We start from the raw sequence: 27,113 nt of genomic DNA, 5'->3' as shown, positions 1-27,113 counted from the left end.
GCGTTGTCTACAACTTTTCCAAACACACGAAATTGATTTTTGAGCAATTCTATACAAAATCGGTCTTTATTCTTAAATTTTATTTTTTTGATTTTTTTAATCCGTCTGAAACCGTTTTTGGTTCCCAAGCCATTTTGCATCATTAGTTTGTCCATATAGTTTTCAATACAAATTTGGCAGCAATGAAAATTAAAAAATCTGTATCTTTTGAAGAAATTTTTGGTCGATTTGGTGTCTTCGGCAAAGTTGTAGGTATGGATAAGGACTACACTGAAAAAAATGATAAATGGTAATTTACTTTGCTGATTTTTAATTTCACTTTTTGTCACTAAAACATGATTTGCAAAAAAACACTATTTTTATTTTTTTTAATTTTGCCAACTTTACAGAAATTTTCAGAACGGGCAAAAAATCGTTGTTTGAGTTATGAATTTTTGAATCAATACTGATAAAAAAAAATCGAAATATTGACCGCAACTTAATTTCAATTTTATTTTTCGATGTAAAATCGAATTTGCAATCTAAAAGTACATTAGTGAAATTTTCATAAAGTGCACCGTTTTCAAGTTATAGCTATTTTTAGGTAACTTTTTTTAAAATAAGTTGCAGTTATTAATTTAAAAAAATTAGTGCCCATGTTTGCCTAAATTTGAAATGCTGAGAAAATTCTTTGTTGCTTTGTTGCTAAGATATTGCCATGCAAAGATTTTAAAACAGAAAAATGGATGTTTACTATCCAAACAACCCATAATTTTCTTATGTCGATATCTCAGCAACTAATGGTGCGATTTTATATGTTTATAAATAAAACTTTCGTGAAATTTTCCGATCTTTTCGAAATCAATATTTTCAAAAAAAAAAATCAGACTAACATTTCTAAAGGTCGTAATATTGAATGTTTGTCCCTGTCTCTGATTCTTGTATGGAGAAAAAAAATTAAACAGCTCGACTTTTTTGGACACACTGAATCATTGGAATCAATCATGCTTAATTAAAAAGAAAAGTTGCTTTAAATTGGATTTTTATGAATGTTTGGAATAAAATAAATAATAACTAGGAGCTTTCATAACTAGATATTTTCCTTAAAATAAAATGAAAATATTTTTTGCCTGAAACAAAACTTTTCTATTTAATTAATTTCGATTTTAAGAAAATATTTTATAGCGCATTTTAATTAAATCATGAATGCTGTTTATAAATCAAAATAGCTTTAATTCTTAAAGCATATTTATTCTGGATGCAATTTATTGCACTGCAATTCCATAATTTTGAATGAATATGTTTTACTAAGTTGCTTGTTTTGTTTTTTTTTTTTTTTAATTTATATTTATTCAAATTTCTTTTCCATGTACATTCATTCAGTTAAAATATTATTGAGTGTCCAATCACAAACGATGACTTTTCACCTCAATTTTAAATACTAGCAACTTTCATTTATTCATGAAATATTGTAGCTTTCGCAATTCAGTGATTTCAAATGTAGGAGGTCCTACATGTACAAAAGGGAAAAGGGATACCTTAAAACTAACTTATTAACTATATAAAGAGCGGATCAATTCAGCTGAAGACTGCAATGATTTTTGCTTGTTTTGTTGAGAATATTTTTTACTTTCTGTACCATTTCAATAAATTGTTATACTGTTATTATTTACCTTAAACTTTGTGGTATCATACTTTTTCACACTTTTAAGTGAGTTTCTGTTTTTTTTTATATAATTAAATTGGTTTTAATGGTGTTACAGCACCTACACAAATTAAAATGTTTTCTGTTTGACCCAATGTCACCCCCTCTAATGTTTGAGTTAATTTTAAAACGATTGGCATTTATGAACGGTGTGATTATACTAGCCATATTCTGGGAAAATGTTGGTAAATTCAGAAGCATTTCCCAACAATATTTATTTCGATATACAGTCGACTCTCTGGTTGTCAATATCCAAGGGACCGTCGAGGAAGAGAATCATCAGTTTACAGAACGATCCAAAATGAAAACTCGATTGAAATTTGTTTTTTCTTGCTGACCAGCTATAGGAAAGAATCATGGCAACGTCCAGCAAACAAAAACAAATAAATGTCAAACACCCTTCAAAGCTTCGTTTCTCAAAGAAAAATGTCTATGCAAGCCATGAGAAAGTAAAATTATTGACAACCGGAATAGATATTTAAAGCAAATAGAATCCAAGGGACCGTCGAGGAAGAGATCCTTCAAGCAAGAGAAAATATCGAGGAATAAAGACAATCGAAGTATGCAGTTTGAAGGGACTGAAGAATTCATCGGTACATGGAGCATTATTGATATCGAGAAGATCGACAGCCAGAGAGTCGACTGTAATTTGAAATGTTTTTATTGTGTTAAAATAACAGCAGTAATATCGTTTTTTGAACAAAAGTCACCACCAGTGACGGTACATCGTTTGTGGATAAACATTTTTGAAATCTATACTTATTTTGTTTTTTAAGTTTTCACGTGGGAAAAAAAAGCCACGTGGCCATAAAGGGGGTTGGCGTGAAACCACGAAAAACCATGAGGGGGAGGGGGTCAAAATTCTCCAAAAAAGGCCACGTGGTTTATGCACGACCCCTTATGCTCACAACATTCTGACCCACTTTCATGCTTTAGAGTGGCGGTGATGGTATTTATGCAAAAAAAACAAATTACGTTGAATTCCACTTAAATCGCAGCATCAACTTTAATAATTGCTTGTAATTATGGTGAAGATACCCCTCTAAACCGGTTCTAGACTGATATCAGACAATCTGGCTTGATTCGGTTGGTGATGATCTCCGGTCTTCGGAGTCATGGCAAGCAAACTAATTGTTAGGTTTCTCTACTATACTGGTTTAGTACGCGGTGTGGTGGTATGCCACTGACAGTGTACTCGTTCTCAGTTGCGACGTCGAAGCAAAAAATTGCATCAGCGGTGGGGTAGCTGCTGGGAGGTAAACAAAGCGGATTATGTTTGTATGACGGTTGGTGGTTGTGAATACCTACACAACCACCAACCGTCTAAGCTAAGTTTCTGAGTGTTTGTAAAGTAAATGTGATTTTGTTGGTATTGCTGAGGTAAAATTCAATTTACTTCTGTGCATTTATTATTTGATTTGCTACGTACAAATCATAATTATAATCAATATATTCCACAATAAAAAATGTTCTTTCAACTATATGCAATTGCGAATATTCTTCTACAACTACTTAATTGTTGTAATCTAAATTAAATACTAATTAAAGTTTTTTCAACATTTCCTGAGTAAATTGGGTATTTTAAAGCCTTGAAAAATACTTGAATTCACAAAAATTGGTGCAACAAATTCTGTAATGATTTTTTTGTTAAATGTATTTTGCCAGGTTTTTTTCTAGTTTTATACAAAAAAAAAAGTAATTATTCATACAATTTTGCAAATCGACTTTTCTTCGCAGTTTTTTTCATTCGAATGAATCTTTGTTATGCATTTCCTTTTTCAAAGGAAGACATTTTGCATCCTTATTTTTTCCATGGAAGGCTCCATACAATTTTGCGGACTGGTCGTACAAAATAGGCAGGTGAATATTCGAAAATCTGTATCTTGAGAAGGGATGTTTTGCTTAATTTGTTGACTTTGGCCAAGTTGTAGGTTTTGATAAGGACAAGGAAAAATATCCCGACTTTTTGATTTGTTATTTTATCACGTAAAGTATTTATTTTTTTTAAATTTAAGATGATTTTTTTTTAATTTTTTAAGTGTCTTAAAATGCATCCTTTCGCTATAGTTTCGGATTGTGTAAAATCGGATATCAGCTTGCCATGCCATGGTTTGGGAAAATTGGATTCTTAGAATAATTATTTTTCGAAAAAGCGAAAATATTCTCATCCAACATTTCAAAATAATTTTAAATTTTCAAAATCAAACCACCGGTTTAGAATTGTAAGCAGTTTCTGGTATTTTTTTTGCCAAAAATGTAAAATTTACACAGCTTAAAAATACAGTCCAGACTCGATTATCCGAAGCCTCGATTATCAGAAGGTTTGTATGGGACTTCGGATAATCGAATCACGAAAAATTTTCTGTTTCTTTTTTTTCTATTTTTAAACATAAAATTCAAGTTCTGCTACCCCATTTAGTCAAATTTGAACAGTTGAATTCTTTTTAAATAATAAAATGATTTTTTTTATTTTTCATCACCGCCATATGGCCGCCATACTGGATTATTTGTTTTTAAATTACTTTAGCGTAGTTTAAGGGTCATGTTAAGCTCGATAGTCAAAAATTAGACAAAGAAAAAACAAATTTGAGTATTTTTGAAAAAATACGGAAATATGGGAAAATTTTAGTATTTAACAAAAAAATTTCACTAAGGCCGTTGCAAATATTTTTAAAGTTTATGTTCCTCGGCTCTGACCAAAGTCAAGGGGGGGGGGGGGGGCAAAAAAAATATAAAAATTTAAATTACAAGGCTAGGTTTCAACATTTGGATGAAAAAAGTGTTTTAAAATGCATTTTACAGGCGTACACTCGCTTTCCAATCATTAGTTTTAAAAATATCGAGGTATTGACGGATTTTTTTTTCACAAAAAAAACGTTTTGAGGGACTGTACATTGGAATTTCATGAAAATTTAAAATATTTACAAAGGGGTTCAAACATGATAAATATGATTATAAACGCGGGAAAATGCATTTTAACTGGTTTTCAGTTGATTAAACTTTAAATTTCATTAAAAATTTTAAGTTTTTCGAAAAAATATTTTTTTGCTCGTTTAGTACCCATATTGCAAACTTTAATTTTTGAGTATTTTGCAAATTTTGAAAATTTGAGTATTTTCGAAAAAAAATACGGTATTTAGTGAAATTAAAAAACTCTAAAAAAGCATACAAAATTTCGCATGATACCCATATTGCATATTATGAAAATTTGAGTATTTTCGTTAAAAATACAGTATTTTGTGAAAATTTTAGTATTTTACAAAAAAAACTTTGATAAGGCCTATGCAAATATTTATACAAGTTTTTGTCCCTCGGCTCTAGCTGGGAACGAGGGGTGCGGGGGCAAAAACATAAAAAAATATAAATATTGAAATAACAAGCTTTAGTTTCAACATTTTCGTGGAAAAAGAGTTTTAAAATCTGGAGTTTTTTTTTAAAGGTCCAGTAAACCAAATTTCCAGTTTTTGCTTTTTGAGTGTTTTTGAAACCGCCTTGAGTCAGGGGTGTTAAAAAACACCCAAAAAGCAAAATTTCAAAATTTGGTTTATTGGACCTTTTCAAAAAATAAACTCCAGAAATGCTTTTTCCACTAGATCAGTTGTTTTGCAATCATTAGTTTTCAAAAAATGTAAGATTTGACGGAAACAAACAAATTTTTCGAAAAAAAACTTTTTGCCATAATAAACATCGAAAATTTTCAAAAATTTAAATAAACATGAACATTTATAAACATGCTAATAATCATTTTAAACGCATTTTAAACATTTTAAATTGATTTAAGCTAATTTCTAATTAAATTTAAAGTTTTTTTTAAAGGTCCAACAAACCAAATTTTCAGTTTTTGCTTTTTGGGAGTTTTTTTTAATACCCCTGACTCAAGGCGGTTACAAAAACACCCAAAAAGCAAAAACTGGAAATCGTGTTTATTGAACCTTTTTTTAAAAAAACTCCAGGAATAAAATTTGTAACAGCCTAAAGTGAAAAGAATACAAAATTTCGCTTCGTTTTGAGTATTTTCGAAAAAACGGTATTTTGTGAATAGTTTTGAGTACATATATGTACTTGGAAACTACGATAACGATAGATTATCGTTACCGAAACGAAAATTTTTGTTTTTAGCCTTTTTCAAAGGCTTGTTTTTGAAAATTGGAAATAAGATCATACGATTTTATTTTCTAACATTGGTCACAAAGATTTCATTTTTTAACATTGAAAATCTGACCAAAAGCGTCAGAGATAACGTCAGTTGGCAAAGGATAATTGGAAAACTTCCAGAAAATTTAAATTTTCACAATTTTAATTGTTTGCAATGCTAATATCTCAGCAACTATTTTCAAAACCAAACATGAAAATTGTGTTTATTTTTCAAATATTTGAAAAAAAAACTGATTATGAATGTTTTAAAAAAATCAAAAAAAATAATTTCAGGTGAAATTTAACCTAAAAATTACTTTATGTTGAAAACGGTAAACTTTATCGAAATAAATGTTTGGTACTCTTCGATAGCAAATTTACTTTAAAAAAATCTTGAAAAAAAACGAAGTGGACTTTATAGCTGTCGGCCACCATTGCTAGTATCAAACACTAGTGTCTTCCTTTTAACTACAAGGACTTCGCCGCCCTGGGCTCCTAAGTGTTTGAATACGGCACGGAGTGACGGCGCCGGATACCCATATTTACACTTAGAATTTTAGAGCGCCCGCCGCGGGATTCGAACCAGCAACCTCTGGATTGTCCAGTGCGCAGTCCGATTGATCCACACGGGCGGAACAAAAATAAAAAATTTTGAACATTCAATTAAAAATCTTAAACTGAGCAAATCTCTTTGGGTATCAGGGATTGATTATTGACAGAGATTGCCTGAGATTTGGCAGAACTCGGGAGTCAGCTATCATCATCGGGCCGATCATTTGGTTGCGACCGTCAGTCAACACACACGAAGTTGACCCGAAAGAATGCCGAGCTCAACACTCAAACAGTCGGATGACACAATCCGGACAATGTTTTCATCGAAATATATGAGATCCGGTCTCTCAAAAGTTCATGAATAACTCTTGAGTGCTTATAACTCTGGAGTTTTTTTTTTGAAAAGGACCAATAAACCAAATTTTCAATTTTTGCTTTTTGGGTGTTTTTTATATCCCTAATTCAAGGCAGTTCTAAAAACACCCAAAAAGCAAAAACTGGAAATTTGGTTTATTGGACCTTTTCAAAAAAAACTCCAGAACTTTTGATTGGGTTGTCAGATCTTCAATCTTTTGAACTCGTTGGAAAGGTCTTTCGAATACCTTTCTAAAAATGTATATTATGACAGTGTTTCTCACAAAAACCACCCTTTTTACAATCTTCCGGACTTATGTTAGAATCGTTTTTTTAACATAACTTTTGAAGTACTTTACTAAACTTTATAATTTTCAATAGCGATTTATGGGACCCCAAGACGGATCGAATGAGACCAATACGGTCCAAATCGGTTCAGCCAGTGCCGAGATAATCCAGTGCAATTTTTTTTGATCAACATCCCACCACACACACAGACATTTGCTCAGAATGTGATTCTGAGTCGATAAGTATACATGAAGGTGGGTCTAGGAGGTCAAATTAAGAATTTCGTTTTTGAGTGATTTTATAGCCTTTCCTCAGTAAGGTGAGGAAGGCAAAAAGCCATGACTAAGGTCCAAAAGGTTGTAAAAAGACTGGGTTCTGAAAGAAAACCTTTCATGTTAAATATTTTTAAAAAGGGTTCATTAATAATAATTAATAATTAATAATTTATTAAATTATATTTTTTTATTTAAATTTATGTGCTCTTCAAAAAGTTTATTTTTTTCCTCTATACACCCTAACATTTCCACAAAAACACCCAAACTCCCTCTCCTTCTCTCTGTATTGGTACCGTCCGCCACCACCCTCCCAACGCAAGCGTCTTCCACCACGTCTTTGCGTTGATTTGATGTCGTCCCCCTTCAACCCAAACCAGCACCAGCAGTAACAGTTTGCATGCAGCTCAGCGTCGCGACGTCGTCGCTTTTCGCCTACTATGCCACCAACACCACCCCACCGGTGAACAGATGTTTTGCTCAGTGGTAGTGGTGCGCACTTTGCCACCCTTTATTTTATTATTTTGAAGCGATTTTTTGTTGTTGTTGCTTTGCATTTGAGCTTGTTTGTTGGTGTTTTTTTCTCTTCTTTCTCGTAGAGCACCCCAGCCTAGAGACCTGCTGAATCGAGTTGAACAGCCAAGACTCGAGTTCAGTTCAGTTTCAATCTTTGTTCGGTACGGACAACACGTGTTTCAATTACGGTTCGCGTAACTTTGCAGAAGAGTTATACAAAGTGTCATTAGTTGAAGAAACGTGCAGTGAGTGTGGCAAATTTCGACAAGTTTCGGGGCTATCGATCCCAATCACCATCATAGTGGCACGTGCGGTATGGCGTGGAAGACACACGCTTGAAGTTTTGTTTGCAAACATTGTCCGTCTTTTTACGCCTCAACGCAACGGTGACGAATACCCAAACAAGCGAAGAAAGAAATGGCTGACGAAATTGTGCAAAATCTTGAAACTCGTGGAATTGACGGGAAACTTCCAGATCGTTGGAGATGGCCAACCAAACGTGATTCACGATTCTCCACCGGGAGTCTGGTCCTCGCGGACACGGCGCAAATTGCGCACTTATAAAATCTGAAAAGTCGCACTCAAGTCTCCGCTGGAACTCTCAGTCTCGAAGCCAAGTTTGTAAAGTGTGAACTATTGCACTCGAAAGTGTCGTTTCTTTGTTCGTGAGTTCTAAGTTTGAGTCTGAGCCTGGCGGGGTGTTACATAACAAGGAATTATTGCTCCCGTAGGAAGGGACTGCAGACTGTTCCTGAACTGCTGTATTATGAACTTTGAAAGGAACGGAATCGATGGACGTGGGTTTCCTAGGGGGCACCTAAAACGAGTTTTTATTTCGGTGCGCTGTTTGTTTTGCACTTGGAACGGGCAGAAGTTGTTTGTAATGCATGATTGCATTTTTTTCGAGTTCTGCCCCTTAGAATTGTTGGTTGTTTTGGAAACTGCCAAATGTTGCAGGAAGAATGTTAAATTTATGTTTGTTTGATCGTGTAGAACAATAATTTTCTTATTCCTCAAGTTTTTTTTATTGAATTATTAGGGGAAATTCTCGTATGTTTGGCAGGTTAAACACTCGCTCCTAACTCCATCCAATTTGCTGATTTTCGCTATTTAAACAACTAATTTTGCAAAACTTTTGATAAAAACTTGTTTGCTCACTTCTTATTGAGCTATTTATCACTCGATTTCAGTTGAAAACGCTTTTAATTAGCTTTAATTTAATGTCAAAGTTCTGACCTGCCAACATTAGAGGCACGCTGGAATTAGATGCTGTTCCCCTACTATTATTTCAACAATTTCAATCGATTTCCGGAAAAGTTTTACCAGAGGTCGTAGGCAAAAAAAAAATATATTTGAGTTTTGGTTCCATTTTTAACGAACTCAACCCTTTGAAGCCTGCATTTTGGAAAAAAAATATTTTCATTTAACGATTGAAGTAGTAGCTGCAACAAGTTGCAAAAAGAAGATTTTTTCAGCACGAGTTGTACATTCGGTAAACCTCGTTGGATAAATACGACGAGTGCTGAAAAAATCAAGTTTTGCAACAAGTTGCTTACAACATTTTTTGCAATTCCAAAAAAACGCTTCTTTAATGGAATTTTACGTCAAACATGCATGTGTTTAGTAAATTCATCGTTCAAAACAAAACAAATATTGAAAAATGTTACTTTTCGATAGTTTAACTTTTCATCACCCATTTCAGTGTTATTGAAAGGTATTAATTTTCCATTCTGTTATTTTTGGTAGGGAAAAGTAGGCCGTTTCGTTTCTCCAGAAGGACAGGAAAAGTTGACAGTTTCACAGTGGAATTGCAAAATAGTAGTTCATGCAACAAGTTGCAAAAAGAGGATTTTTTCAGCACATGTCGTACATTTATGGATAAATACGAAGAGTGCTGAAAAAATCAAGTTTTGCAACGAGTTCCATACAACATTTTTTGCAATTCCAAAAAACACACACTGAGTGAAATTTTATGTCATATTTTCATGTATTTTGTCAATAAATCGTTTAAATCATTTTTTTTTGAAAAGTGTTACTTTTCGAAACAAGTGCTGAAAAGTTCAACTTTTTAGCACCCATTTGAGTGCTGAAAAGTAGAACTTTTCAGCATTTATTTTGAAAAGTGTTGCTATTCGATTCTGTTATTTTTGGTACAGAAAAGTAGGCTATTTCGTCGTTCAAGAATGACAGGAAAAGTGAGTAGTTTCACGACGGAATTGCAAAAAAAAACGATTTTCGTGATTCGATTATGCGATGTCCTTTACAAACCTTCGGATAATCGAACTTCGGATAATCAAACTTCGGATAATCGAAACTTCAGATAATCGAGATTTCGGATAATCGAGTCTGGACTTTACTGATTTCGGTTAAAAATGAAATGTATATTTTTATTAGGTTTTGTCTTTTCTCCTTCAAAATTTAAAAAAAAATTCAGGGGAAAAATCTCAATAAAAAATTAAATTAAATTCATGAAACTGATCAACGGGCCATCTACAAATAACTTGAAAACCGTTTTTTTTAAATTCAATCATAACCAATCATAATCATTAGATCAAAAGTTGGCACTTTGTGTCCACTGAAACATATCAAGAAAAGATGGTGATATAGTTCGTCATAATCAAGTATTAGGGATAAAAAGTTAAGTTAAACATTGTCATTTTTCCGTGTACCATTTTTCCGAATAGTCGGAATCATAACCAACAACTTTGCCCAAGACACCGAATCTAATCTAATCTAATCTAATCGAACACAAGCGCAGCCAGTCCGAAGAAAGCATCCTGGAAGAGCTTTTGGTTAGATTACGCCCCAAGTCCTTTCTTGTCAGTATTAATAATTGCATTACATCCGAGTAACCCCGAACATGTATTGCAAAAATTAAAGCGGCCAGGCCTACTGCGTTGCATTAACCGCAGAGACAGATTCTGAGAACGGATCACATTTCACAGAATCAACAGGGGAGGAAGGATGCGTGGACTTACCGTACCAAACGCTCCGAAACTTTGCCCAAGACACCGAATCGATCATAAATTCCCTTCTTACACACCTCGATTTTTTTACCGAACTCGGTAAGTGAAAAATCGGTAATGTTTAGATCAGTAAACCATCTGTCAAAATGAACAACAATGAAGTTCTTTATCGAATTTCGGTAATACCATTCCAATTTTGGTAGTTTTCAGTTTGCCGCACTGTTAGGCAGTAGAAAAATCGGTAAAATTTACCAAATTCGGTAAAAAATCTATATGGGTCATTCCATCTGAAGCGGAACAGCACTTGAAAATTACCATCTCCGATTCTGCCCAAATTTGGCAGAGCTGCAAAAATCCCGAATTTCATCCAAATCGGACCACCCCCTCCATTTTTGTACCCTCCCAAAAAATCGACTTTTTGGCGATTTTTGAGCGAAACCCCTTTCTTCAAACGACGATAACTCAGGAACCACAAATCTTAGAGGGTCGGTCTTAGACTAAATTTTGAAGGAAATTGGACGTAGAATCCATTTCTGTGAAAAAAAAATTAGATTAAAAAATGTTTTCTACATGTATTGCGCAATTGAAAACTTTAAATGGCCGTATCTCAAAACAGCCCTATTTATTTTTTGAATTTGACCTCACCATCGTATTCCCCGTCCGATTTTACATAAGAATCACTTATCGACAGAAAGGAATATGTTTCGTTCCAGAGATATCGAATTTTAAAGTTTTGAGTAATTCAGATTACCTAAATTAGCTATCTATTTTTTGTTTAAGGAATATTTATTGGGTAATTTTCAATGCACTGATCTTCATGATCTCAGTGTCATTTAACCATATTAAGCAAAATTTGAACTTTGAATATTTATTTGCAAATGCTACAGAGTTTTTACAATACAATTTACAAAAATATCATTTTTCTATTATTTTTATATTTTTCCTAATTCCTCATTTCTTCCCACTTTATCAAATTATTTCTTTTATATTAAGTGAGAACAAATGTAGAGCTGGCTGTGGTAGATGAAATAACTCTCATGGGGTCTAGAGCTATTGCCATGTGCGGTAGCGAAATAGTGCCATTCAGCAAAAACCCCAAAATCTGCCTTACGGTTTGAAAGGTTGATCATATTAAACCGATTCTTATATTGTGAGCCAGTTTCATCTGAATAACTGATGATTTTTTTTTCAATTCTGTTACATGTGGACAGCAGCTTTATCGTCTTTCAAGATTTCTAAATGATTGACAAAAAAAATATTGTTCGGACGGTCTCGAAATCAACACAACTGAATTTGATCTTAATCAGATAATAAATCAGATTAATCTTTGTGATTTACTTACATTTTTCAGTTTTATACTTTCCAGAAATCCTCCTCCTTAATCATGCTTCACGAGAGTTTTATTCATGTTAATTCATAATTTTTAACACGATAATGTATCGTACACTTTTTCTTAAGTGTTACTTACAAGATCAATTGCAATTTCCTGCTAGCTCGGCGGGAATTCCAGTCTTGGGCTATCCATTGGGCTAGCACACAAATTCACTGTATACTATTTTTTAATTTAAGATTATACAGCAGTTTCCTACAGTGCACAGTGGTCCAGATCGCAAAATTAAGTGGAAAATGGATTTTCCGAAAAATGGTGACGTTTTGGAGCTTTGGTGTCTTCAGAAGATATGTTGCAAATGGAAAGGGGCAACTTTTGGTTTGGTTTAAAATTAGGGTGGTTCACGATTAGGGTGATTTTGAAAATCTAACTTTTCAGGAATATTTTTTGGGAATTTTTATGTCTTCTAAAAAGTTGTTGGGCTGGCCAATTCAAGCAACTTTGTCGAAGACACCAAAATTTTATCTCGTAATCTACGCCTTCTATGACCTAATTTATAGAAAGCATCTGAGCAAACCTTCAAAAATCAGTTTTTTGAACGTGGCAATTCAGGGTTAATTTTTAGAGAAAAGTGATATTCGGAGCACTTTTAGAGCTCTACAAAACAAACATTTTCATTTTTTGACATGTCAATTTGGACTTAAGGGTCAAAAGTTACAGCCATTTTAAGGTAAAAAAGATGCAAATTTAAAACTTAAATATCTCAAAATGGCGCAAGCCAAATTTTAAGCACTAGGTTGCATTTGAAAGAGGAGATCCAGCACTACAAACGCTGAAAAAATCTCAGGGGTGTTTTTCTTTAAACTTGAGATATCTTCATTTGAAAAAGTCTAATTTTCAAGGGAAAACCATATGGGACCACCCTAACGAAATTCGAAAATTGTCCAAATATATGTTTTTCCATGTAATTTTGCCCGCTGAATCTGAATCTGCCCTCAGAATTGAGCTAAAATGTCAACAAATCGATTTTTGGTCATATTTTGGGTTTCCATGTAAAATTATCATTTAAACCCAAAATATGACCAAAAATCGATTTGTTGACATTTTGGCTCAATTCTGAGGGCAGATTCAGATTCAGCGGGCAAAATTACATGGAAAAACATATATTTGGACAATTTTAGAATTGACCCTTAAGTCCAAATTGACATGTCAAAAAATGAAAATGTTCGTTTTGTAGAGCTCTAAAAGTGCTCCGAATATCTCTTTTCTCTAAAAGTTAACCCTGAATTGCCACGTTCAAAAAACTGATTTTTGAAGGTTTGCTCAGATGCTTTCTATAAATTTGGTCATAGAAGGCGTAGATTACGAGATAAAATTTTGGTGTCTTCGACAAAGTTGCTTGAATTGGCCAGCCCAACAACTTTTTAGAAGACATAAAAATTCCCAAAAATATTCCTGAAAAGTTAGATTTTCAAAATCACCCTAATCGTGAACCACCCTAATTTTCAACCAAACCAAAAGTTGCCCCTTTCCATTTGCAACATATCTTCTGAAGACACCAAAGCTCCAAAACGTCACCATTTTTCGGAAAATCCATTTTCCACTTAATTTTGCGATCTGGACCACTGTGCAGTGGTGTACATTCAATATTTGCCTATTTTGCTAATGATTATTTGGGATGAAATCTTGTTTCAATAAAAGCAGGTAGCAGTTATTGATCAGCACGACTTAGTGCTTCCAGCAGAGGCGGCGAGTGTAGCTAATTTAGGTAATCTCAAATACTCAAAACTTTAAAATTCGATGTCTCTGGAACGAAACATATTCCTTTCTGTCGATAAGTGATTCTTATGTAGAATCGGACGGGGAATACAATGGTGAGGTCAAATTCAAAAAATAAATAGGGCTGTTTTAAGATACGGCCATTTAAAGTTTTCAATTGCGCAATACAGATAGAAACATATTTTAATCTAAATTTTGCTCACAGAAATGGATTCTACGTCCAATTTCCTTCAAAATTGAGCCAAAAAGTCGATCGCCAAAAAGTCGATTTTTTGGGTGGGTACAAAAATGGAGGGGGTGGTCCGATTTGGATGAAATTCGGGATTTTTGCATGTTTTGATAGTCTCAACAGCTCTGCCAAATTTGGGCAGAATCAGAGATGGTAATTTTCAAATTTGCATTTTTTCTTGCACACTTCATATGTGTACAAACTTAGATTATTTTTAACGAATTTGGTAAATTTTACCCACTCAACTGCTGAATGGTAAAACTGAATGGTATCGACATTTGGTAATAAAGTTTATTATTGTTCATTTTACCAACGATTTTCGGTAAAATTTTGTTCATTTTGACAGACACGCAGAAAAATAAGGCATTTTTGAATCAACAAAACGTTTTGTTGATTTGAAAATCATGATTTTTTGTTGAATCAACGCTAAACGTCAAAGCAGCTTTCGTCATAGTCGCCATAAATATCTTTTCACTCGCTGCTGCGATTTCTAAGCTCGGATATAAAATTGCTTCCAACTACCGGCAACATGTTCTTTCGCACATTAGTTAGTCACTCACTTGAAAAATAATCCCAAAAATTTAAACAATTAGCAAGCACCTTCAAAAAAAACAAACGCGCTAAGTCATTTGACGTTTGAATTTTGAATACCCATTCTAATCGAAGGCTGAAGAAAACTGAGCAAGTAGGGGAAATATGCCCATTTTAATCACACTAAGCCGTTCGACCAATTCTCATCTTTTTTGCCGTTTTCTGCTATTAAATCAACATTTTCAGCTGTATCAACAATGGAGAGTTGCTTGCTCACTTTTGTTTGATCTATTTATTACTTTGGAACAGTCAAAACCACTTTATGAAAGCTGTAAATCATGATCAAAGTGCTAATAGGCCGATAATAGAAGTAGGCTGAGAAAGGGTATAGTTCCCCTACTGCAGGAACCTTTCGCTATAAATGTTACTTTTCGTGAATGTTCGCTAAAAATTTCATCAATTTTGGCAGCACAATCAGACCCAAAAGAGCGCTGGAAGAAAAAAAGAACTAAGCTGAAAATAGAAAAATGGGCGTGGCCCAATGCACTCGACTTATTAGAATGCATTTTTGAAATATTTTTTTTAAATGCTTGTAAAAGGAATAGCATAACTTTTAATATAAGTGAAAATAAAATGTTCACAAAAAGTTGCTCTACAAACACGACCGCTGATTAGGCTTAAAATGGGCATATTTCCCCTATATTCAACAAAAATTTTGTTGATTCAAACCTCGTACAGGCTGATTCTACAAAATATTTTTCTGCGTGGACGGTTTACTGATCTAAACTTTACCAATTCATCAAATACCGCACTTCCAATTTGAGTAGAGACATGTATGGGGAAAGCATTCATATGCAGTTTTCTAGAGTTTAGCAAAAAAAATCCTGATTTTAATTTTTGTATTTTCCATTGGTTCTTTATGTCCAAACAAGCTATTTTAAATAATTAGATTTTTTATACAAGTCTCCAAACAAATTTTAGGACTGTCCGTAGAAAAGTGACATTCGAAAATCGATATCTCGAGAAGAGATTTTCTGATAGATTTGGTGTCTTCTCAAATTTTGGTGTCTTCGGCAAAGTATTTCAAGATCAAGTTTAAGAAAGAACAATGCGTTTTGCTTGTTTTTAATGTTATGTGATTTAATGTAATAATTCTTTTTATTTTTGGATTAAAAAAAGGGGCTTAGCAACTTTGCGATAAAAAACTAGTGGATAGCTTGTGAAAATATCCAAAGAATAACTCAAAGATACCCAGGAAGCAACAATTGGCCGATTCTTGACCAACGACCATTCACGTGGCCCAAATGATCAACCCGGCGTGACCGTTGACCGTGTGCACACGCGGCACACACAATCGAAAATTGCCATTTCGCGACCACAGACACTATTTGACCGAATTTTTCGCTTGTGGTGGTCTGTGTCTGTCTGCCTCATCAACGGCTATTGCGCCAACCGACAACAATCAAAAGATCAAAACTATAATGTGTGTAAATAGACACATAGTCGGGGTTGAGCTGTCGTGCCTGCGGGGTTGAAAATAATAGTTGGTAGAGAATGGAAGGTCGGTGACCCTATTTTGGCCCTCGAATGTCCAAATTATGTCAGAATTTTTAAGTATTTTTGAAATAATTTCCTTAAACATTTAAGACAAGCATTGACCACCTACCCTATTAGTTTATGCCCGCGAGTAGCGAAATAAAAACAGCCCCAACCAACCCTATTACTCAACGGCCACGGCGGTGCTCGAAAATGCGGCGTATTTTGTAATCTGCATCGGTCGTCGTCGTCAGCGCGATCGGCAAATTTACACCACGTTGTTGTTGTTGGTGATTGTTTTTGTGACTGTTTTCAAGCAGGGAGATGCTAATTAGCACGTGCAAACAGGGCCGCAGCCCTGTTTTTTTGGAAGTGTCAGACGGGGTCATCTTGCCATAATGGCGGCTTCAAGTCATGGGTGCGCTTGCTTAGTTTTATGGCAAGTTTGACAGTTAGTTTAAAAAGGAGCAACTCTCTCAATGTTTGATCCATTTCCATCGGGAAAAACTATAAACAATAGAATTTCAAGCGTGTATCGATCCCCCCCCCCTGCGTGCCGCCATATTTGTTAATGTTTTTAAGCTTACGCAATTACGCCAGCGTAATTCACACAGCCTACTCATTACAGTTTTTCCTTATTGTTGTTCCACCATCGAACAGTAACACATTTGACTGAGACAGACAGGGAAAGTGCTGCACCGCCTCTCCTCCTAACCAGGTACCGCCCTCCCTTCACCCTGAGTCGTCGTTGAACCCAGCCAGCCGCAAAACGACTCAAAACAGAGGAAAAAGTAAAACCACCACCCAGTGAAAAACCATGCCAGCTGATGCATTTTCAAGGTAATCTTGCGACGACGACGACGGTGATCTATTTTCGTAACACGACTTGTAGCCTACTTTGCGCCCGTGGTGTTGTGTAGAGTTTTTCCCCTTCACTCGCCAACTTGTTGTTCTTGCTATAATTGCCGGTGTTAGTGTGAAATTGCGTTTGACAGATTCTGCTATAAAAATTACCTCACCGCTAGAGTTGATTATCAAGGTCCTGTTATCAAATGTAAACAAAGGGTAGTAGCATCTGTCAAACGCAGCGGTGGAACAACCTGTTTGCAAAAGCAGACAACAGATCAAGTTTCCAGGCACACGAGAGTGAATCGATCCGGCGTGATTTGACGCGATGACCATGAAAATGTCACTAATGCAAGCGGTATATCTAATTTCTTTCTTTTTTTTCTCTGTCTCTAGAATGGATTCGTCCGGATCAGCCGGATCGTCCAGCGAGGCCAAGGACATCCCGGCCAGCGTGGAAGCGGCCCTGCTGAGGGCCCGAACCGAGAGCGAGAGCTCGGACAAGTGAGTTTTGGAATCAGTTGCGGGTATTGGTTGGTGTCTTTGCTAGAAGTTTCGACATTTGAAATGAAGCATGCCGTGACTACTACAAGAAAAAATTAAAACATATTCACTAGGCGCAAACTTCAAGCATTCTGACAGTTTTGAAAAGACAATCTCCGGCAGCTTCATACCAGAAAGCTAAGATGCTGTACGGATCAGGCATCGAAGCAACCAATGGTAATGGTTGCCAATGAACTTGTCAGATTTTTTAGTTTATACTTTTAGAAACAATGTACGGACTGATTATGTTGACATTTGAGCTACGTGTACTCCCAAAGAATTTGAAAAGTTCTGACGACTCGCTATAACAGTTACAACGAATTTGTCTTAGTAGAGCTGCCTACAAGATTTACGCAGCTCAAGAGTTACAGTTTAAGAAAAATCGATGATATCCAATATTTAACAGGGCGATAGACGGTCGATCGTTCCGTGCTTCATCGCAGGTGGTTGGTCAGTTAGTGTCTTCTGTGCTGGTCATTGCAAAACAAGATAGGGTTTGACGATCGCAGCAACCAGTGATGTCGACCGAGCTGGGTTTTCATTTTACGTCAAGATTTTGCGTAAGACGGAAGTTGGCCGACAGGGAGAAAAGTGCCAGAATACTTGGGATAATAAAATCAGGCAGAATTTTTCCTCGTTGTAAAACAAGGTTGCCCACTGTCACCATTTATTTTTCTTGGAATCAGAAAACTATTTCTGAATTAAAAGACGCTGAAAGTCAATCAAGTAAGTTTTGAGTGGTCTTGTAAAAATGTTGTAAACCCATGATAGAGTCAAAATCCAAGGAGGACTTTATTAGCTTACTGGCATAGTCTGAGATAGGTTCTCAACGTTGAAGTCCGTGAGTGAGATGTGTATGTTTTGATCCATGTTTTCAAACAGTGTGAAATGCTGGATTTGATGCAACGTTTCGATGAAAAAAAAAACAAGTATTTTTTATTCATATTGCTTTGGCACCATCCATAAACCACGTGGACATTGGGGGGGTATGGCGATTATCCACGATCCATACAAAAAAATTTTTTTTATGGACAATTGTCAACGAAGGGAGGTGGTTTCTGGATGGTCCCATTAATTTTTTCACAAATAACATTTGATTTTTATTTTGAAGTTTTTCGTTGGATGGTTTGTGTCTTGGCAATTTTAGTTAAAATAAATGGATTGTGTCCCGGTTATTTTGTTACGCTTAAGTTTATTGTGAACATTTTTGTCAGTGAGTCGACTGTATTTCTAATCTTGAAAACTATTGCAAATCAAAAACTGTCATTGTCAATTTTAATTTTTAACGATTCAATATTTTTATATTTTCAAAGTGAAAATGTTTTTCCATTTTTTTTTTTTAATTTAGTGAAGTTTTTTTTCCAATTCATGAAAATCATAATCTTTCTGAAAAAAATTTAACCAAAAATTTGAAAAAAAAAAATGTAATGATTGAATAAATTAAGTTTAAATAATATGAAATTAAAATCCATTTTCAATTGGAGGTTTCATTAGCTTTGTTGTTTGTTAAGGTTCGGAATGGCAAAATTAAGTGGAAAAAATTGATAACTCCTTTATTTGACGTCCTAGCCAAATGGTGTCTTCGGAAGAGTTGTTGTACTTGATAAGGGCTAGCTTTTGAAGTTATTGACATACAGGGTGACGACCTTCCAGGGTGTCAACCAAAAACTAACTTTGTTGGATGACGTTGTAGGGCTTTGGTGTTTTGGGCAAAGTTGTAGAGGAGAAAATTTCATGAAAGTTTGTCGAAGGCGCCAAATTTGTAACTCTTTATCTACTCGAGATATACGCCATTTTTGCAAAAATGGTCCAAAACAGCACTTTTTTTGTGATAACTCAAAATGTTAGCATTTTAGCGGCCTACTATGTTCTGAAGAGTTGTTTATGACATAAAATTACACATCTTTGCCGAAGTCAGCAAAATATTTTGAGCCCTTATTGAGGAGTTATAACCATTTTTAAGTGATTTTGTGCCTATTTTCAAGTTGCTATGTTTTCAAAATGGCGAACAATGCACCTGAAAGTACACACTTTCAACTACATTTCCTGAAAATATCTCCGTGTCTATCCGTGTCTATTTTTAGATATCTCGATTTGAATTTGACGGTTTTTAATCAATTTATTTATAAATGTTAATCGAAATCATGTTGAATACTAGTTGAAAATCGGTGAATTGAAGGGTAAATTGATAGATTTTTATGGAAAATACTTTGTCTATGAAAAAATACGACAACCTTTCTAAAGTGACCAAATATAAAAGGAAATACTTAATTTTAAATTCGAGCAATTATTTAAAATTTTAATTTGCATTATTTTTGGGCTAAACATGTTTTTATTCATAATTTTAGAATGTGTGTCATAAATTTCGATCAATTTACCGATTATTACCACGTTTTCAATAAGATTCCGCTTAAAAATATAAATAAATTGATTAAAAACCGTCAAATTCAAATCGAGATATCTAAAAATAGACACGGATAGACACGGAGATATTTTCAGTAAATGTAGTTGAAAGTGTGTACTTTCAGGTGCAATGCTTAGTTTTGCGCCAAAATGCGCCATTTTGAAAACATAGCAACTTGAAATTAGGCTAAAAATCACTTAGAATTGGTTATAACTCCTCAATAAATGCTCAACAAATTTTGCTGTCTTCGGCAAAGATGTGTAATTTTATGTCATAAACAACTCTTCAGAACATAGTAGGCCGCTAAAATGCTAACATTTTGAGTTATCACCAAAAAAGTGCTTTTTTGGACCATTTTTGCAAAAATGGCGTATATCTCGAGTAGATAAAGAGTTACAAATTTGGCGCCTTGGAAAAACTTTCATGAAATGCCCTACAACGTCATCCAACAAAGTTAGTTTTTGGTTGACACTCTGGAAGGTCGTCACCCTGTATGTCAATAACTTCAAAAGCTAGCCCTTATCAAGTACAACAACTCTTCCGAAGACACCATTTGGCTAGGACGTCAAATAAAGGAGTTATCAATTTATTCCACTTAATTTTGCCATTCCGAACACTGTGCACTGTTGCCTATTTTGTTTTAATAAACTTAGACAAAAAAAATCAAAAAAGAACTTTTGACACATAAACATTACTAAAAGAATCAGTGCCGCATACTTGCCCTCATAATCATTAAATTTGTATTAGGAATTGTATATCTTACATAGACTTTTCATTTTTAAATTGATTAAAAAAGTGAAACAAATCTTAAATTTTGAAAAATGCTTGTCAATGATCAGCTTTACTTTTTTTCGATTTTTTCCATACAAACTTCAACGATCAATAGTGCAATCAAACCTTAACCGATTTGTTACTTATTTTTACCTTACACTTTGTTCATTCAAATGTTGAAACCATGGCTCGTAAATTCAATGTTTAAACTTTTTCTTATTTTTTTGCCTTTTTAATTTCAGAATTTCAAGAATTTAAGAATTTAAGAATTTAAGAATTTAAGAATTTAAGAATTTAAGAATTTAAGAATTTAAGAATTTAAGAATTTAAGAATTTAAGAATTTAAGAATGTAAGAATGTAAGAATGTAAGAATTTAAGAATGTAAGAATTTAAGAATTTAAGAATTTAAGAATTTAAGAATTTAAGAATTTAAGAATTTAAGAATTTAAGAATTTAAGAATTTAAGAATTTAAGAATTTAAGAATTTAAGAATTTAAGAATTTAAGAATTTAAGAATTTAAGAATTTAAGAATTTAAGAATTTAAGAATTTAAGAATTTAAGAATTTAAGAATTTAAGAATGTAAGAATGTAAGAATGTAAGAATGTAAGAATTTAAGAATTTAAGAATTTAAGAATTTAAGAATTTAAGAATTTAAGAATTTAAGAATTTAAGAATTTAGAATTAAGAATTTAAGAATTTAAGAATTTAAGAATTTAAGAATTTAAGAATTTAAGAATTTAAGAATTTAAGAATTAAGAATTTAAGAATTTAAGAATTTAAGAATTTAAGAATTTAAGAATTTAAGAATTTAAGAATTTAAGAATTTAAGAATTTAAATTTAAGAATTTAAGAATTTAAGAATTTAAGAATTTAAGAATTTAGAATTTAAGAATTAAGAATTTAAGAATTTAAGAATTTAAGAATTTAAGAATTTAAGAATTTAGGAATTTAAGAATTTAAGAATTTAAGAATTTAAGAATTTAAGAATTTAAGAATTTAAATTAAGAATTCAAGAATTTAAGAATTTAAGAATTCAAGAATTTAAGAATTTAAGAATTTAAGAATTTAAGAATTTAAGAATTTAAGAATTTAAGAATTTAAGAATTTAAGAATTTAAGAATTTAAGAATTTAAGAATTTAAGAATTTAAGAATTTAAGAATTTAAGAATTTAAGAATTTAAGAATTTAAGAATTTAAGAATTTAAGAATTTAAGAATTTAAGAATTTAAGAATTTAAGAATTTAAGAATTTAAGAATTTAAGAATTTAAGAATTTAAGAATTTAAGAATTTAAGAATTAAGAATTTAAGAATTTAAGAATTTAAGAATTTAAGAATTTAAGAATTTAAGAATTTAAGAATTTAAGAATTTAAGAATTTAAGAATTTAAGAATTTAAGAATTTAAGAATTTAAGAATTTAAGAATTTAAGAATTTAGAATTTAAGAATTTAAGAATTTAAGAATTTAAGAATTTAAGAATTTAAGAATTTAAGAATTTAAGAATTTAAGAATTTAAGAATTTAAGAATTTAAGAATTTAAGAATTTAAGAATTTAAGAATTTAAGAATTTAAGAATTTAAGAATTTAAGAATTTAAGAATTTAAGAATTTAAGAATTTAAGAATTCAAAATCTTAGAAATTTAAGAATTTAAGATAAAATTAACAAAAATGTAAAAATTTGAAATTTTAGATAAAATTAACAAAAATGTTAACATTTGAAATTTAATTTAAAGACAATTCTTCGTTTCGTTTTCGTTTTCGTTTTACGGAGCAAGGTGTGGGGCCCCGGCCTCAAGTCAATCCAAGTCCGGTTTCTTGTGGAAAAAGGGTAGTGGCCGAACTAGTATTGCATACAAAATGAACACCACCGGAAGATATAGGGGATCGGGAGGGGGAAGGTGAAAGAAAATTAGTGTAGGTGTGAGTGGTAAGAACTTGGATTGATTGAACGGTTACGTTTATCTAAATTTAAAACCTAATAAAGGAACTCTAAAACAGTTATTAAAAAAAAAAGCAAAACACTATTATGCATTCCAACTCTAAATGGAATCAAAAAATCGCACTGGAAAACAAAAGATAAAATAACTTGTTTATGGAATACAAATCTCGATGTTAAAACCTCTAAACGGGGCCCTCGTCCTGTCACGTCCATCAGTAGTCTTGTCGTACATTGCACCTAGAAGCATTTCTGCCAAAACCTTAACTAAACTATCTGAAATAACTTTAATCTTAAATCCCCAAAAAAATTTGTTACAAAGCCAAACATTCCTTTATGTTGCCTTTAAACCTGTCTTGCCGCTTCCAAAACCAATAAACATAAATGAACAGTTCCAGGCGTCGACGTGAACAGTTAAACAGGCGTCGTGAATGAGAAAATAGACGACCATTTCGTGCCTTCCATTTCATTAAGGCACATAACTCTTGTAAACAAGAGTGTAACCCTCTCACACTATATGAAAACTATCATTTAAGTGAAAGGGACACACTATCCTGCTCACAAAACCCATGCGCCCTTTTGAAATGTTAGGCTCCATTTGATCGTCAAAACTCCAGTAGATCCTCGATTCGCAACAATGGTCGATACAACCATAATACGAGAACCGTTAGTTCAACAGATTAACGAATTTTGTCCGATATCATTTCATTATTGATTGATCGAGACGCTATGGCAACTTTGATAAATCAGAACAATACTCAACATGAATGAAAATTAACGATTCTGGCTGTATTACTTGCCCCGCTGACTGCCTAATGTAATTCTGATATTTGTTATCTTTAATCTAATTCCTAAAATTACTAAATTTAAAATCTTCAAAGACTCTATTTTAATTTTAATTTGGAATTCGAATGAGAAACTATTTTTTTGAAAACTAAGTCCTAACCTAACTCCCACATTCGATAGGGGAAAAGTCACATATGTAGCGGTTTGTTGTACATTTGTGATATTTCCACTATCGGAGAACCTCTTGGTCTCGACGCCAGCTTAACTCACCAGCAGTCGCGTTTATATTCATTGTACACACGTTGTAAGGACATTTTAAGAGTGCCCAAAATACGCGACTTCTAGATGGTTAAGCCAAAAGACATCGATAAGCCTTGGTGCTACGGCAAAGCGGGTTCTCGTCAGCATGGATATCCATTGTGTTAATAAAATGGAAGTTTTAACAGTATTTGGAACAATACAATTAAACCCTCAATTTCATTACCATGACGGAACTATCCATACCCCTTGACAAAATGAGTACTATAACGATCTATATAATACTCCCCTGGCAAGGCCCAAGGAAATTTAATTTAAAGACAATTCTATATGTTTAAATTGGTCAATTTTTGATGTTTTGTGTCAATGAAATGTAATTTAAACAATTGGTTTGAGTCTCCACTAAAATTTACATCTCCTTTTTTATTAGAATCGCAAATCTGATCACGCCTTCCCCTCCCCTTCCACAGATCCGGTCCCACCCGGTTCGTCCTGCCCGGCACCTCGGGCAGCCCGCCCAAGATCCTCACCCTGGAGGAGGTCCAGGACGCGGTCAAGAACATCGAGAACATGACGCTGGCGCACGAAATCGCCGTCAACAGTGACTTCAAGCTGCAGCCGTACGAACCGCCGGAGAACTCGGTCGAGCGGATCATCAAGGACACGATGCACAAGGCGTTCTGGGACGTGCTGCGGGAACAGCTCGGGCGCGACCCGCCCTGCTACGACATGGCGATCCAGCTGCTGGCTGACATCAAGGACGCGTTCCAGAGCATTTTAAGCAAGAACAACGAACGGGCGCTGGCACGGATCAACGAGATTCTGGACGAGCAGGTGGTGCGGCAGCAGGCGGAACAGGGCGTGCTGGATTTTCAGGCGTACGCCAAGTTTGTGATTCACATAATGGCGCTGTCGTGCGCTCCCGTTCGGGACGAGCAGATCGGCAAGCTGAAGGACATTACGGACGTGGTGGAGCTGTTCCGGGGGATTTTGGAGGCGCTGTCGGTGATGAAGCTGGACATGGCAAACTGTCTGCTGGACGCGGCCCGGAACGAAGTGATTGCCAACTCGGTCGAGTACGAGAAGCAAAAGTTTAAGCAGTTTTTGGAACTGTACAAGGACGGGTTTCCCGAGACGGAAAAGTGGCTCAAGCGGAACAAGATGCCGGAGGTGGCGGCTGGAGGAAGTGGCACGGTTGAAGGCGCCACCGACCAGCGTCGCGCCAAGGACACTATCTTCAACGCTTATCTGGAGCTGATCGACTGGAATACGGAGAACGAGTTCCCGGAAATGCTCGAGATGGACCGGGATCGCGTGATCGGCCTGCAGGGTCGTGCCTCCCGTCTCTGCACCTGCGCCGCCACTCTTGCCATCACATGTGCCGCCGTTCCGACGATCGCTCAGTCTGTCGAGTTGCGTAAAAGTCTCGCCTCCGAGCTGATCATCCTGGTGCAGAACTGCAACAACACTAAGGATTTGGACGACATCATCGAGAACATCTGGCTGCACGTGCGCTCCGTCATCCAGAACCGACTCACCGATCTCGGACAGCCCAAGATGGACGAAGCGCTCGAGAGTACGCTGAAGACGCAGATTCTCCAAATCGCCAAGAAGGAATCGCCCGTGCGGAACCTGCTCTGGAAGCGGCTGCTCGCCTTCATCCAGCTGGTGCTGCGGACCAACAATCCCATTCCGGTGCCGCCCGGCTTCCAGGAGTTTGCCGACGACATGGAAGCCCTGGCGGCGGCCTTCAAGCGAATTTCCTACTACAACTACGCCGTGTACGGAGAGTACTACCACGAGATCCTAAACAAGGCCTAATTTGTTTTCCGTTCGTGTGTGAGTGTGTAGTACTTAGTTCGTCTTTCATTGTGAAATATAGATATCTTTATATTTTTCGTTAAAAACTATTCTAACAAATACGAACCGGAGAAAGAGTTCATTAGTTTAGAAGAACCATCCCTAATTGAAAGAGAAAGAGCGCGCGGTATTTGAAATGTGATAGAACAGGATCGAAAGGATGAACTAGTCAGGCGTGTAGAGAGTTCACTGTTTACTCACCCCTACATAAATATCTCTATCCACTGACGCAAAACCCATAATCAATATTATTACAGAGTTTTACACCCGCATGTAAAAGTCACTAACAACACATTTTTTGGTCGTATTTTATTTTTATTTGTGTACCAAGTGAGCGCTGCCTCTTTGCGAAAACAGTGTAATCAATCGTACTACTATTGTTCGCGAAACTAAAACATTTAAGACTTATCTTGGCGCGGAAAATACGCGCTTGCGCGCATTGTGTATACATTATTCGTGTAGAAATAAATAAATAAATAAATAAATAAATATAAAGTTTTACGAAACATTTATTCGAACAATGGGATTTTTTTATGGGAATTCGAAAGAAAGAAACATCACATTTGTACTATTTTTTTTCTCTCTGTTGCCTAGTTTTCTCAAAACTCAACTCGTTTCGATCAGCTCCAATTCTTCGTCGAATGGTCGCCACCACAGTTTAAGCATTTCGCTTCGATTTTCTCGTTGCACAACGACTCTTCATAACCTTGCTTTGCAGGTAGCAAATCTCATCCAATCCTTCTGGTGAGGACCGCATCTGTTTCTTGCCTTCGTCTGACAATTTTGCACTATTTAGCACATTTTTGGAGCTAATCTGGAGGCACTCTTAACTGTTTGGTGGTTCCCAAAGGAATGAAGCCTCTAAGTTATCCGATTAAACATTCAATCATCCAAATCAACTTAACAATAAGGACATTTTTGGAAATAGTATAAATATGTTGAACCAAGGGCGAAGTTTCAAAACTCCTGAATTCTTGCTCTTGGATTCATGTTACCGGTACAAAATTGACTTGAACTATTTTTTTTAGCAATTTTAGCAATAATTATGATGAAAAAGGTGATAAACATGCTTGCTCACTCAACAAAAGTAACCTTCAATAATTTTTGTCATCTATTAATCACAAAATACTTTTAAAAAATGATGCTAAAAATTCAACAATTGAATTCTTGTTTAACAACAATTAATTTCTTGTCTTACAAAAAACTTCAAAATTTTAATGAAAATTCAAGTTCCATCAACCGAAAACTAGTTAAAATGCATTTTCCTGCGTTTATAATCATATTTAGCATGTTTGAACTACTCTGAAGACATTTAAAATTTTCAGAAAATACCAATCTACAGTCCCACGAAAAGTTTTTTTTTTGCGTTTTTTACTGGATTCCTGTGACATTTTCACATAAGATAAGGGCGTTTTGGATGGCCGCATGAAGCCTCCGCTCTATTGAAATGCTGTCAAAGGCAAACTTATGGGAAATCGGACGAGCTTTCCCGTAAAAATATTTACGAGACAGAAAACCAAGTTTTGCCATATAGAA

At 34.7% G+C, this 27,113-nt stretch overlaps 1 protein-coding gene across 7 annotated transcripts in view; it reads left to right on the top strand.

The window, feature by feature from the left end:
• The window catches only part of LOC6042686 (T-complex protein 11-like protein 1), a 36,611-nt gene extending 10,516 nt beyond the window's left edge, over positions 1–26,095 (top strand). Inside the window, exons 2-5 of one of the 7 annotated variants that reach the window (XM_001853399.2) lie at positions 7,884–8,045; positions 16,832–17,011; positions 17,414–17,521; positions 24,188–26,095. In XM_001853399.2, the coding sequence (XP_001853447.1) occupies positions 16,989–17,011; positions 17,414–17,521; positions 24,188–25,538 (1,482 nt within the window). In that variant the 5' untranslated portion in view covers positions 7,884–8,045; positions 16,832–16,988 and the 3' untranslated portion in view covers positions 25,539–26,095. Of the gene's footprint in view, positions 1–7,883; positions 8,114–16,783; positions 17,012–17,413; positions 17,522–24,187 lie in introns of those variants that run through there. The other 6 variants (XM_038258548.1, XM_038258551.1, XM_038258549.1 and 3 more) reach the window with 6 other exon arrangements.
• The last annotated feature ends 1,018 nt before the right edge of the window (positions 26,096–27,113 follow it).

The sequence above is a fragment of the Culex quinquefasciatus genome, chromosome 1 (genome assembly GCF_015732765.1).
Source record: "Culex quinquefasciatus strain JHB chromosome 1, VPISU_Cqui_1.0_pri_paternal, whole genome shotgun sequence".
NCBI lineage: Eukaryota > Metazoa > Arthropoda > Insecta > Diptera > Culicidae > Culex > Culex quinquefasciatus.
The sequence above is the reverse complement of the archived record's forward strand: the minus strand, read 5'-3'. Positions and strand labels throughout refer to the sequence as shown.